General features: G+C 45.5%; 1 protein-coding gene across 1 annotated transcript in view; it reads left to right on the forward strand.

The window, feature by feature from the left end:
• The window catches only part of LOC101553579 (fructose-1,6-bisphosphatase isozyme 2), an 83,550-nt gene that overhangs the window by 51,986 nt on the left and 18,354 nt on the right, over positions 1–13,210 (forward strand). Inside the window, 3 exon segments of the mRNA XM_055124410.1 lie at positions 3,295–3,329; positions 3,331–3,362; positions 3,365–3,519. Of these exon segments, the coding sequence (XP_054980385.1) occupies positions 3,295–3,329; positions 3,331–3,362; positions 3,365–3,519 (222 nt within the window).

The raw sequence follows: 13,210 nt of genomic DNA on the forward strand, positions 1-13,210 counted from the left end.
TAGTGTTCTGCCTATTCTATTCAGGATGACACGAGTGAACAACTTGTAGATAACAGACAGCAGGCATATTGGGTGATAGCTGCCGATGTTGTGGATGTCTCCCTTCTTGTACAATAGAACGGTCCTGCTGGTTTTCCACTGGGATGGAACCTTGCATTTAGACAGGTAGTGTATGAAGAGTTGAGCCAGTGTATTGATGAGTACTGGCGGCAGATTCTTCAGGTGTTTGGGTCTGACCTTGTCCAGACCAGGTGCTGTACGCGTCTTTACCAGCGAAATGGCGTGTCGGATTTCAGAAGGGAGAATGTTGGGAACAACATATCCATCCTGCGGAATTTGGTTTGTGGGCAGGTGGACATGGCTGTCAAAGAAATCCGAGTAGAAGTCGTGAATAATTTTCTCCATTGCCTTTCTGGAGGATGTGATAGATCCATCAGGATGTCGGAGGACAGTCATCTTGGTCTTGTAGTTGGCGAAGGACAGGCGAGCGTTTCGAATACTTTTCCCGGCTTCTGCTGCAGTGGCCAACACTGCTGCTCTTCTCTCTTTGAGGTCTTCCTTTATTGAATCTCTGCACAGCTTTGTGAGCTCAGACTTTAGCTTGTGGTTGCCTAAGACTCACACAAAACCATGTTGACGAATGAGCTCGAGAGTTTCCGAAGACAGGCGTCTGTCTGTGGCTTTCTCACCCTCGGCATTCTTCGCACAGACATGGGGGTGCTGAACCAGTCGATCTTATTCCTTGTTGATGTTGTCAAGGATGGCATCTTCCCACATTGCCGCAATAGTGCCAAAGAGCTCCCAGTTGGTGGTCATTCTGGGAGTTGCCTTCTTAGACTTAAATTTTGCAGACTTTTCTCCCCACTCTGTGAAGTAGAATTTCGCATGAAGGAGATGGTGGTCTGATCCTGTTTGGAATTTTGGGACAACAGCGACATCGGTCAGGCAAAACCTTCGATTGAATATGATGTGGTCAATTTCATTGTGAAACTGTCCACCAGGAGACTCCCATGTCCAGCACTCCCATGAACGCTCTGTCTAATGTTCATCGACTTAAAGAAGGCCTTTGATTCTGTTGAGACTGAGGCAGTCATCAAAGCCCTGGCCAAACAGGGCATTCAAACTCAGTATATCAAAATCCTCCACGAGCTGTATTGTGGATTCACCACCAGGATCTCACCATTCTACAAGGAAGTGATCATTGATGTAAAGAGAGGGGTTCAGCAGGGTGATACCATTTCACCGAAACTCTTCAGTGCCGCCCTTGAGAACATCATGCGACGACTGGAATGGGAAGAAATGGGAGTTGAAGATAGATGGTCGGCAATTACACCACCTCTGCTTAGCTGATGACATTGTTCTCATAATGCCAAACATTAGTCAAGTGGCACAAATGCTGGCCGACTTCGACCACGAGTGTGGAATGGTTGGATTGCAGCTGAATCTCAACAAGACGATGTTCATGAAAAACGAACTGGTCCCTGAAGCTCCATTTGCTCTCAATGGAACGAACATCTCCGAATGCAGCAGCTATGTGTACCTGGGTCGAGAAATCAACATGAGGAATGACTTGGTGCCAGAACTGCACAGGAGGAAGAGAGCAGCGTGGAATGCATTCAAGAGCATCGAAGAGGTGATTAAGAGAAAGAAGAACCTCCAACTCCGGGCACATCTTTTCAATTCCACTTTTCTTCCTGCACTAACATATGCCTCAGAGACCTGGGCCCTATGCAAACAGGATGAGAATGATATTAGGGTATCCCAAAGAGGAATCGAAAGAGCTATTCTGGGAATATCATGTCTCACTCAAGTGAGAGAAGGAATCCGGAGTTCTGACCTCCATTGATGGTCAAAAATCAGGGATGCTGTCTCATTTGCCAAGGCATCAAAAATCAGATGGGCCGGTCATGTAATGCAATTCAGAGACGACCGCTGGACTTGAGCTTAACAGTCTGGATTCCACGGGACGTCAGAAGACCTCGTGGCTGCCCACCAACTAGATGGTCAGATTTCTTCGTCAAATCCCTGAATGATTGATTTGAGGCTCTTCCTATTTCTGGAACAAGCAGATATCACTGGGCTGCACTAGCACGTGACACGGACAAATGGAGACATTACTGGTGCCCGCTCGAGCAAATTGAAGATCAACGGGACTACAAGTGATCTATCTTCATAGCACTATAACTAGCACCCATATTGAAGATTTTTTTGGTTCCTAATCTCTTCTAACTCACACAGTCTCTGTATTGTCCATAGCAGAGAGAGAGACAGAACAGTACCAGCTTCTGCTAAGTGTGATGTTCTCTGTCAGCCTGTGTAAGGTTTCTCCTTTCCTTTCCTATGGACATATGCAAAGTGATATGGAGGTGCAAGCAACACGAATTAACTCCTTCCGACAAAGGTCCCACAAAGTCTAATTTGATAAAATCTGTGAAACTTTATTGTATGATACTCAAGTGTTGCTTCCCTCAAGCCCTGACAGCATGGAAAAGGGGAGAAAGAGCAAAATTCTTCGAGCCCCAAATCACAGCCTCCCTCATAAGCTTGTCCAGGACAGCTTGGCCTCTGGTGTTCCTTCTCTGGATAACAAAGCTGGCTGACCTTAGCATGCCCACATGACTGGCATTCCTCTGTTCTCTGCCAGGCTGCCAACTGAGGTCTAGGATGGGAACATCTTACACTGCTTGCTGTGTTACAAGGAGTAAAGAAATTCCGAAATTCTTCTTGGAATCCCAACTTGCTGTCTCCTGAGTGCTTAATTAATCTAACCAGGACCAGAAATATTTTGTTTCTCATCTTGAAAAAAAAATACATAAAAAAAAATCTGTGCACCCTTTAGCTATTTCTCAAACTGGTTTTAACATACTTAGAAACTGGATTTTCAAATAAAAACTGAAAGGAAAAGGCAGCAGATAGCAAAGGGGGAGTGCAAAGTAAAATGGAGGTGCAAGCAACGTGAGTTAACTTCTCCCAGAGGTCCAAAAGAAATACTATTTAATATCAGTAAACTATGTGCCCAGGTATGCACTTGGGATATGGATGAGTTTCTTCTCACTATCCTGGACACCAACCAATGTTATTGAGAAAGACCTTTTGGGGTAACCTCACAGTCCCATCAAGCTTGATTCTACAGCTTCTGGGCCTCACATCCAGCTGCCTGGAGGGCAAGATCTCAGGCAGCCACTTGCTCTCCTGACTTGCACTGCTGTACTGCTTCTCAGTAAGCTCTACAGGCATTGCTTTGGGATTTTTGACGCCTGCGAAGCTTGTCAACCTGATTCTGTTGCCTCACAGCTCTGGCTCTCGTGTGAGTGCAACCCTGTGGCTTATCATTGAGCAGGCAGGAGGATTAGCAACCACAGGCTGCAGCCTGTTCTGGGTATAAAGCCTGAGGCCACTCACCAGCGAGTCCCCCTCATTCTGGGGTCTCCATATGATATGCAGGAATATCTCTCTTGTGTACAGAAATGTCAGGCACATAGCAAATTTGACCTTCAACCTAAGAGACCTTGTCTCTTCGTAAGTACTCTTCGTAAGCACTCTATGTGCAAAGGCAAATGCACCAGAAGAGCTGCAACAAACTATTCATAACATCTTTAGTAATCAGAAGGGGTCAATGTAAGAAACTAAAAAATGAAATTTAAAAAACTGGGGAGTAAACATCTCTGTCTTTTTTTTTATTACTGTTGAGTCACCATGAGAACAGTTACAAAGCTTTCAGGTTTGTCTCAGTCATACAATGATCAAACCCACCCCTTCACAAGTGCACATGTTCCACCACCAAGAACCCCAGTATACGCCTCCTCCCACTCCCCACCCTGCCTGTGTGGCAGATGATTTTCACTTTACTCTCTCTTTACTTTGATTACATTCAATTTTCGACAGAAAATCCACTATTATTATTTGAAATTTTCCTTTTTTGGGGGGGTAACACCTGGCGATGCTCAGGGATTACTCCTGGCTCATGCACTCAGGAATTACTCCTGGTGGTGCTCAGGGACAATATGGGATGCTGGGAATTGAACCTTGCTCAGGCCCCTCTGATTGTCTTTTGTCATGTACAGTAGCAAACAGGGTCGCAGTTTCGAACATGCCAGTAGTTTTGGATTTGTGAGCAAAATGCACAGACAACAGTATATGAATACATATGTGAGCATATATATGTATTTATATCCTACATTTATGTATAGGATAACATTGGATTTGTCCTTTCAGCCTTGCTGCAGGGAACTTAGTTTACCTTAGAGCAATGGCCTTTGTGTATAGACATAGGAAGACAGTTAATATTGTGCTTGTAACTTGGGAGCTGATTGACTCCAATAATATTTACTCCTGGGCATCTGCTTCCTTGACTCAGTTGCCCTTAATTCCTAGCACCCCAAAAGCAGGGTCTCGACGAGGGATGAAATGGACCCAGGGCAAGCTGTGAGCTACCCTGGCATCGAAATGGGCCAGGCCAAAGTGCCACAATACTCAACTGTAAGTTGAGAGCATGGTCATAGACAAATGCTGTCATGATCCAAAAGTAACGACGACACTAGGACCCTGCTGAGGTTAGGAAGACTAACCTGACCTGAGGACTGTGGTCTGGAATATATAGTGAGATGTCCTCAGGAAGAACCGAACTTTTAGTCTGATATATCTCTTACTGTGCTCATACAGAATGACATTGCTAGAAATATTAGAAGTAAATTTACTATAACTCTTTAAGTGGATTACTAGCTGAGGAAGGAAGAAAGCGACACACCCTTGTTTGGATCTCACCCTTGAGTGGATCTCCTAGTAATCTGGAGTAATCTCCTAAAATGAGATTTTGTTAATCTCCTGGAGAAATGGTCTTACCCTTCTTTGTTGATTTGTTAATGTTCAACCCACCTTTGTGTCACCACCCTATGTAATTGCTATATTAACTAAGACTGTAAGGGGAGAAAAGACAGAGGCAAGACAGAAGGGAGAGGTAAGACAGAAGCAAGGAGAAGAGACAGAAGCAGAGAGAAGAAACGGAGGCAAGATAGAAGACACAGGAGAAGACACAGAAGCAGAGAGAAGACACAGAAGCAGAGACAGAGGTTGGAAGAGAGCAGAGGAGAGACTACAGAGACAGAGATGGAGATAGACAGAAGAGAGCACAGTGGCACACACAGAAGCAGAGCACAAAAAAGAGCCATTCCGATCTGGTCTATACACAGCAGCTCAAGAGCACAGAATGCAAGTGGAGAGAGAGAATGTGAGAGAGAGAGAGAGAGTGAGAGAGTGAGAGAGCACCGCCCTGAGAGCCTGCGAACAACACAACACACATCACATTGTCCCGTCCCACGCGCGTGTGCCTTTATATTTTTTAAATTCACATATTTTGACAGACAGTTAAAATTTAAATATTTAATTGATTGCAATTTATTAGATGAGTTTTCTAATTAAATATATTTTGAGTTACGAAATCTCATGACTATTCTAAAATTTCACCTGGACATATTAGAAAATAATTTTTTATTTACTTAAAGAAACATGATTTACGAAATTATTGGTAGTTGAATTTTAGGCGTATAATATTTCAACACCATTCTGCCCACCAGTGTCAACTTCCCTCCGCCAGTGCTCTCATGCTCCATCCCCTTCCCCCTGCCCCACCCCTGCTGCTACCGTGGCAGAGACATTCTGAAGAAGTTCCGCAGTTGCAGCTTAGATCATGTGTGCATGTTGCTGAACCCACGCTTTGGATGTACAGCTCTACGGCTCTCCCACGCCCCAGCCTAACCAGCGCCCTGCACCAGCGCCCCATCTCTTCTTTCTCATCTTCTTCCTTTCCCCTTCGATTTTTTTCCTTCTCTGTCTTTCTCCTCCCTAAGTCCTGGGGTCAAGGGTAGTCTTGACACTCCGCACTTTACTACATTAATTTCTTCATCCAGTAGTCTATATACCTCAGCTAAGTGACATCATCCTCTCTTTGTCTTTCTTCTGGCTTGCTTCACTCAACATGATATCTTCCAGATCCAGTGAGATCGCCACTAACTGTATGATTTCATCACTCCTTGTAGTTGAATTGTATTCCATTGCGTGTGTGTGTGTGTGTGTGTGTGTGTGTGTGGTGTGGGAGTGTCTGTGTGTCACATCTTCATAATCCATCTGTTGTGGTTGATTCCATATGTTAGCTATTATACTGAGGCAGCAGTGAATAACAATGTGTCCTTTTCCTTTTTTTTTTCTTTTTTGGTCTCCATGAGAAGCACATATTCTTATTTTGAATAAAAAATAATGTTAAGTTTTGTAGTGCTCAGAGTAAGTCATAGAAATTTGCATTTAACAGGAACTCAGTGCATTTGGCAAACATACACACAATGGTGGGCCCTTTTGAATGAATGTCTTTATGTCTTAAGGGTAGAGGCCCTCAAGATGCCCCACTATCTTTGATAAATGCCATTATTACTGGTGTGATATGGTATCTCATTGTTATCTTGATTTGGATGTAATGATACGTAATGATGGCAATTTTTCATGTGTCTATTGGCCATCTACCTGTTTTCCTCTGAGAAGTGTTTTCATTTACTCTTCTCATTTTTTTATATGGTTTTGGACTTTTTGTTGTTGATTCTTTTGAGTACTTTATATATCCTGGATATCAGCCCTTTATCTGGTGTGTTGAATATAAATTTTCTCCAGTTCAGTTAGCTGTCCTTCATTTTCATTTTGTTATATTTTAATTTCATTTTTATAAAGTCATTCACAATTTATTACATTCAATATTCCAACACCAATTCCACCACCATTACACCTTCCCACTGATGTGGGCAGGCAGGCAGGCAGGTAGGGAGGGCCCCTCCCAAGGCACTGACAGTAAATCTCCTGGGAAGTAACAGCCCTGACCTCTTGGAGAACTGGAGCCAGTCTGTAACAGACCCTGAGGAGGTTGGACCAAGCCCCTCCAACAGAAGCTGAGTTCATCATATTAGGAGTTAATATGCAAATATATGAAGAACCAACAGAAACCAAAGTCAGGAGAGGAATTTCAAAGAAGACCATCACACTCCCAACTCCCTTGGTAACCTCCCTAGCAATGACTTTTGTAAAAAACTAAAGCTCTTGACCTAGGTAGAAGCCCCACATGGGGGCAGGTTGGAGAAACCGTATAAAGGCCACCTTGAACAAATGAAGGGCACACATATGCTGCCTGATCCCATGTGCTGCTTGTGCCCATGTGGCCGAGCACATGTGGTGCCTGAGCACATGTGTCGCCCACATCTCCCCTCTTTTTTTTTTTTTCTTTTTGGGTCATACCTGGTGATACACAGGAGTCACTCCTGGCTCTGCACTCAGGAATTACCCCTGGTGGTGCTCAGGGGACCATATGGTATGTTGGGAATCAAACCTGGGTCAACTGCGTGCAAGGCAAGCACCCTACCCATTGTGCTATCGCTCCAGCCCCATCCTCTCTTGAGATGAGTGCTTTCATGCTTTTGAGTCTACTGCTGGGGTGTGTGTGGGTCTCTCCGCTCGTGGAGAAGCTCGGGTTCTCTCTTGAGCATGTTACTCTCTCCCACTTTCTCTCCCTCCTTTCCTTTAAAACCTCCAAACAAAAACTGTGTGATTTCACTGCTTGTCTTCTCCTGAAATTCCTTTCTGTGAGGAGACAAGAACCCAGTAACCCTGGGTCCCGGGTGGCAAGGTGGATTGGGAGAATGTGACCGTCTTTCTCCCCCCTTCACATGAGCCACCCGTGGGGCCCGCCGACGTCACTGCCACCATTATTCCCAATTTTCCCGACCAACAGCCAAGCCTGTCCCAATAGCAGGCCCTAAATAATTTATTTTGTATTGCTTGTCATGAATAATTAACTAAAAATGATCCAAAAAGATTTCCTTGGAAGAAAGTGTGTGAAGACTGTTGTATCTCACCACTAAGCCTTTGTATAAGAGATTTCTAACATGTTGTTACAGGTTAAACCTTGGATGTTATTTTATTTATTTATTTATTTATTTATTTATTTATTTATGCTTTTTGGGTCACACCCGGCAATGCACAGAAGTTACTCCTGGCTCATGCACTCAGGAATTACTCCTGGCAGTGCTCAGGGAACATATGGGATGCTGGGAATCGAACCCTGGTCAGCCGCTTGCAAGGCAAACGTCCTACCAGCTGTGCTATCACTCCAGTCCCTGTTATTATTTTCTTAATCGAGATTAGTTACCGTCTACTTTACATCCCATGCAATGTGGTGTACTAGTCCTGGTATATCAGTGGTGTAGAGTTTGAGCTTCAGGAATTCTATAATTTTGCATTTTACAATATTGTGAAATGGGGGCTATTGAACAGTTAAATAAAATAAGTTCTCAAATAAGACTGTACCAGACTCGAAGTTTCTGCACAGGAAAAAGAAAAAAAATCCAAAAATAAAATGGAAACCTAAAGAATTGGAGAAAATTTTTGCAAAAAGTTTTGTTCAGGGTCTAAAGCGATAGTACAGTGGGTAGGACATTTGCCTTGCACGTGGCTGACCTGGGTTCAATTTCCAGCTTTTCATATGGTCCCCTGTGCATTGCCACGTGTGACCCAAAAAAGAAAAAAATAGTTTTGTTTATCATATTAGGAGCTAATATGCAAATATATGAAGAACCAACAACTTAATTTTAAAAATACAAATTTGAAATGAGCAGAAATAAAATCATCTTTCCAAAGAGGATGTTAACAGCATATAAATAGTCAAACATTAGAGAAATGCAAATTAAAAACTATAATAAGATATTGATGTAGGCAGGTAGACAGGGAAAGGCCCTTGGCAATGAAATTAGGTCAACAGAATTTTGGGAAGGAAACAAGATCCTGAGGAAACTTGACCCCTTGCCAGGCAAATATCCTTAAACACATCTGCATCTTTTAATCCAATTAACTTGAGTGATTCAGCCCAGAGAAAACTCAAGAATGTTTCAGACCAAGACAACCCCAGAGGAGCCTATAAAACCCAGCCCCAAAGCCGTGGAGAAGCCTGTATTTTCTCTTGACCGCGTACTCCGCCCCCCACCCGCCCCCATTCTCTTTTCCCTTCCACACCTTCAAAAGCCCTCCAAGTCAAATCTGTCTTACTTCGCTGCTCGTCTGCTCCTGAAATTCTTTTCTGCGAGCGAGACAAAAGCCCTGAGGACCTGGGTCAGGCCTGGGCCTGGCCTCTCCTTTTCTGCAAAGCGCAAATGCTCGTTCCAGTCTGAGTCCGTGGCTCCCCGAGAAATCAGGCGGTTGGAATCAGCTTCCATACCTGGCAGACCAGGCGGACTTCAGATGTGGCCTGATGGCCACCTGGTGGGGCTGGGGGCTCAGGCCCAGGCCAAGCAGGGCCCGTTGCAGACTTTACCGTGCCAGGCTTCCCAGTGGTCCCCGGGGCAGAGGCGGAGTGGGAGGTGACCATCTTTCTCTCCTCACGACCCACGTGAGCCACCATGAGGTCGTCTGACATCGGTACTATATCTTTTAGAATACCATCAAGAATACCAGAGGCCACAGATATGATGATACTGATGTTGGTGGGCCCCACGGAAGCTCATGTGAAGTGAGAGGGGCAAGAGTCGCCTTCTCCCGATCCGCCTCTGCCACCCGGGACCCAGGGTCACTGGGTTCTTGTCTCTCCTCACAGAAAGGAATTTCAGGAGAAGACAAGCAGTGAAATTACAGTTTTTATTTGGAGGTTTTGAAGGAAGGAGGGAGAGAAAGTGGGAGAGAGTGGAGAGTAACATGCTCAGGAGAGAACCCGGGCTTCTCCAGGGGTGGAGAAAGCCCCTACACACCCCAGCATTAGACAGGAAAGCATGAAAGCACACATCTCAAGAGGGGAGATGCAGGCGACACATGTGCTCAGGCACCACATGTGCTCGGTCACATGGGCACAGGCAGCATATGGACTCAGGCAGCATATGTGTGCCCTTCATTTGTTCAAGGTGGCCTTTATATGGTTTCTCCAACCTGCCCCCATGTGGGGCTTCTACTTAGGTCAAAGTCATTTCTAGGGAGGTTACCAAGGGAGTTGAGAGTGTGATGGTCTTCTTTGAAATTCCTCTCCTGACTTTGGTTTCTGTTGGTTCTTCATATATTTGCATATTAACTCCTAATATGATGAACTCAGCTTCTGTTGGAGGGGCTTGGTCCAACCTCCTCAGGGTCTGTTACAGACTGGCTCCAGTTCTCCAAGAGGTCAGGGCTGTTACTTCCCAGGAGATTTACTGTCAGTGCCTTGGGAGGGGCCTTCCCTACCTGCCTGCCTTCATCAGTATTATGGTGAAAAGGAAGTCCTCATAAACTTGATGGAAATTGTCAACCAGTCTAGAAACTATAGAACTATCATAGGATTCTTTTATTGTTGTTTTTGGTCCACACCTGGTGATGTTCAGGGGTTACTCCAGGCTCCACACTCAGGAATTACTCCTTTTTTTCTCCCTTTTTTTGGGTCACACCTGGTGATGCACAGGGGTTACTCCTGGCTCTACACTGAGGAATTACCGCTGGCGGTGCTCAGGGGACCATATGGGATGCTGGGAATTGAACCCGGATCGGCTGCATGCAAGGCAAATGCCCTACCCACTGTGCTATTGCTCCAGCCCCTCAGGAATTACTCTTGGAAGTGCTTAGAAGACCACATGGAATACTGGGGATCGAACCCAGTTAGGGTGCAAGGAAGGCAAATGCCTTACCCGCTGCACACTTGCTCTGACCCCAAACCACTGTAAACCTCTCCAGCCCAGGATAAGTGGTTTATTTTAGAAAGATATGTAGATAAAAAATAACTATCACTCAATTATGAAGCAGGAGGATATATCCATTTGCAGAAACATGGATAGTCTGTCTAAACAACTGCCATACAATATTGCTCACATGTGGATTATAAGTATTATCACACCTATTTAAAAAATTAGAATAAAATGGTGATTACCAGGGAAGAAGGTGGGTTGTTTTTTTTTTTTTTTTTTTTTTGCTTTTTGGATCACAAACGGCAATGCACAGGGGTTACTCCTGGCTCTGCACTCAGGAATTACTCCTGGCTTACTCCTGGCTGTGCTCAGGAGACCATATGGAATGCTGGGAATTGAACCCGGGTCAGCCGCGTGCAAGGCAAACGCCCTTCCCACTGTGCTATCGCTCCAGCCCTCAGGGAAGGTGTTAGTGTAGAGGTATAGATCGGTGGAATAAGGGTACAAATATGTAACAAATAGAAATAGAAAAAAAACAGAAACAAATAGAAATAGAGATATAATGCACACTAAAATCAGCAATAATACTGTAACATTATAAACATTTTATGACTACACATTATTATATATAAAAATAGCATTATATATCTAAATTTTGTGAAAATGTGACATCAGGGCTGGAGTCATAGCGTGGCAGGTAAGGTGCTTGCCTCCAGGCAGCTGGCCTGGGTTCTATCCCCAGCATCCCTGTGATCCCTGTGCACTGCCAAGAGTAATTCCAGGAGTAACCCCTGAGCACCCCCGGGTTATATATGGGATATATGTGTATAGCACCAAAAGTATCAATAAAAATAATTAGCATTGGTATTCTTTTTGCTTTTTTTTTTTTTTTTAAATTCTCAAAATAAGGTTTTGTAATGTCCCAGTTCAGGAGTGTCCAGAGGATTTGGCCAGTCACCTAATCCTAAGGGAATCTGGAGAGATGACAGAAACCCTTTACGATTCAAGCCCTCCATTCAGTCTCCCTCCCTGTTGACCTGTAAATGCATTGCTAGGGGAGGGCTGCGTGATGGTGGAGGAGGGCAGTGCTGAGTTAGAGTTGGAGTCTCTGAACTATTGATCAGTAGCTAAAAGTTGGGTTTTGCTTGTTTGGGTCTTTTGTTTTGGGGCCACACCCAGCTCAGGGGTTACCCCTTGCTCTGCACTCAGGTATCACCGCTGGCAGGCTCAGGGACTCTGTCAGGGCAGGGTCTCAAGCAATGCAAGCGCTGTACCTGCTGTTCTATCGTTCCTGCCACCAGTTAAGTAGGACTGACACAGCAAGCTCTCACACAGGAGGAGGAGAAAGATCTCAGTCAGCGCAAGGACGAGAGAGCACTTAAAAGGGTCAGAGCATTACGTGCTTTGCACGCAACGGATCTAGGTTCTGTTCCTCAGATTCTCTGGTGTGAGCCTTCCAGTATCAGCATCACCTTCCCCTCTTCCAACATGAACCCAGGAGTAACCCCTGAGCACCGAGTATGTCCCACCTACTGCACACACGCAGCTCACACACATGCACTCACAGAATTAGTACAGTCTATTGGAACATAGCCGTGATGTTCCAGTAGAACTCAGCAGCTTTCTCAGGAAATGCTGGTGTAGGCTGCAGGTGTCTGAACGTGCCTGGGTGCACCATGCCCAGACCCTCACCTGGTCAGGCCGAGCAAACCTCAGCTGCCTCCTAGATGCTCTGGGGCTTTCAGGAAGTGACTGCCTGCTCAGGAAAGCCCCAGGTGCCAAGCAGACCTGCCTGGCTCTGCAAGACTTGCAGTGTCCCCTCCTCTCTGGTTAGAGTCTGAAGACGCCCCCCAACCTTACTGCCAGGTTGGAGGGAGTGTTCCGCAGGAGTTCTGTTGTGTCTCATTGCCCATGCCCCTTCTTTCCTGTCCCCTCCTCTTGTCACCAAGAAAGGGCCTGGGTCTGGCCTTGCTAAGAAGAAAGTCTGTTCCCAAATACCAGGACCTTGAAGTGAAGGGGCCCTGGTATTTGGGGGAAAACCAGAGACCTAAAACCCAAATAAGCCCTAAGGTTTGGAGGCCTTTGTCTTACATGAAAGGACCCTCTCAGGAGCCCAGAAAGCTATTGAGTTGCAGAATTCCAGGCTAAGTGCCACAGGCTTCCTGAAAGGTGCAGGGCTGGACCCCCTGGGTGGAGAGGCTGGAGCTGGACTACAAGGCCAGGTGGGGATATCAAAAGACCATCAGCTGCCTGAAACTTCCTCTTGGCAATCACTAGCTAAGGACTTGTGGGTGGAGGCGCAGATTGGGAGAAGTGTTTATAAAGCTAACTTGAACAACGAAGCAGAAGCGGGGCCAGACGGGAAGAATATAGGTAGGCCCAGACGCCCAGGCAGGGCAGATACTAAGCACTGGCTTCTCATGCATGCACATATGGCTGTGGCCAGAGAGTAGGAGAGCCGGGAGAGGATGACAGGAGCTCCTGGGTACAGGTACAGAACACAGGGACCTTGCCCATCCACATGTGGCTGCGGCTGGAGACTG

Source organism: Sorex araneus, chromosome 2 (assembly GCF_027595985.1).
Source record: "Sorex araneus isolate mSorAra2 chromosome 2, mSorAra2.pri, whole genome shotgun sequence".
Taxonomy (NCBI): domain Eukaryota; kingdom Metazoa; phylum Chordata; class Mammalia; order Eulipotyphla; family Soricidae; genus Sorex; species Sorex araneus.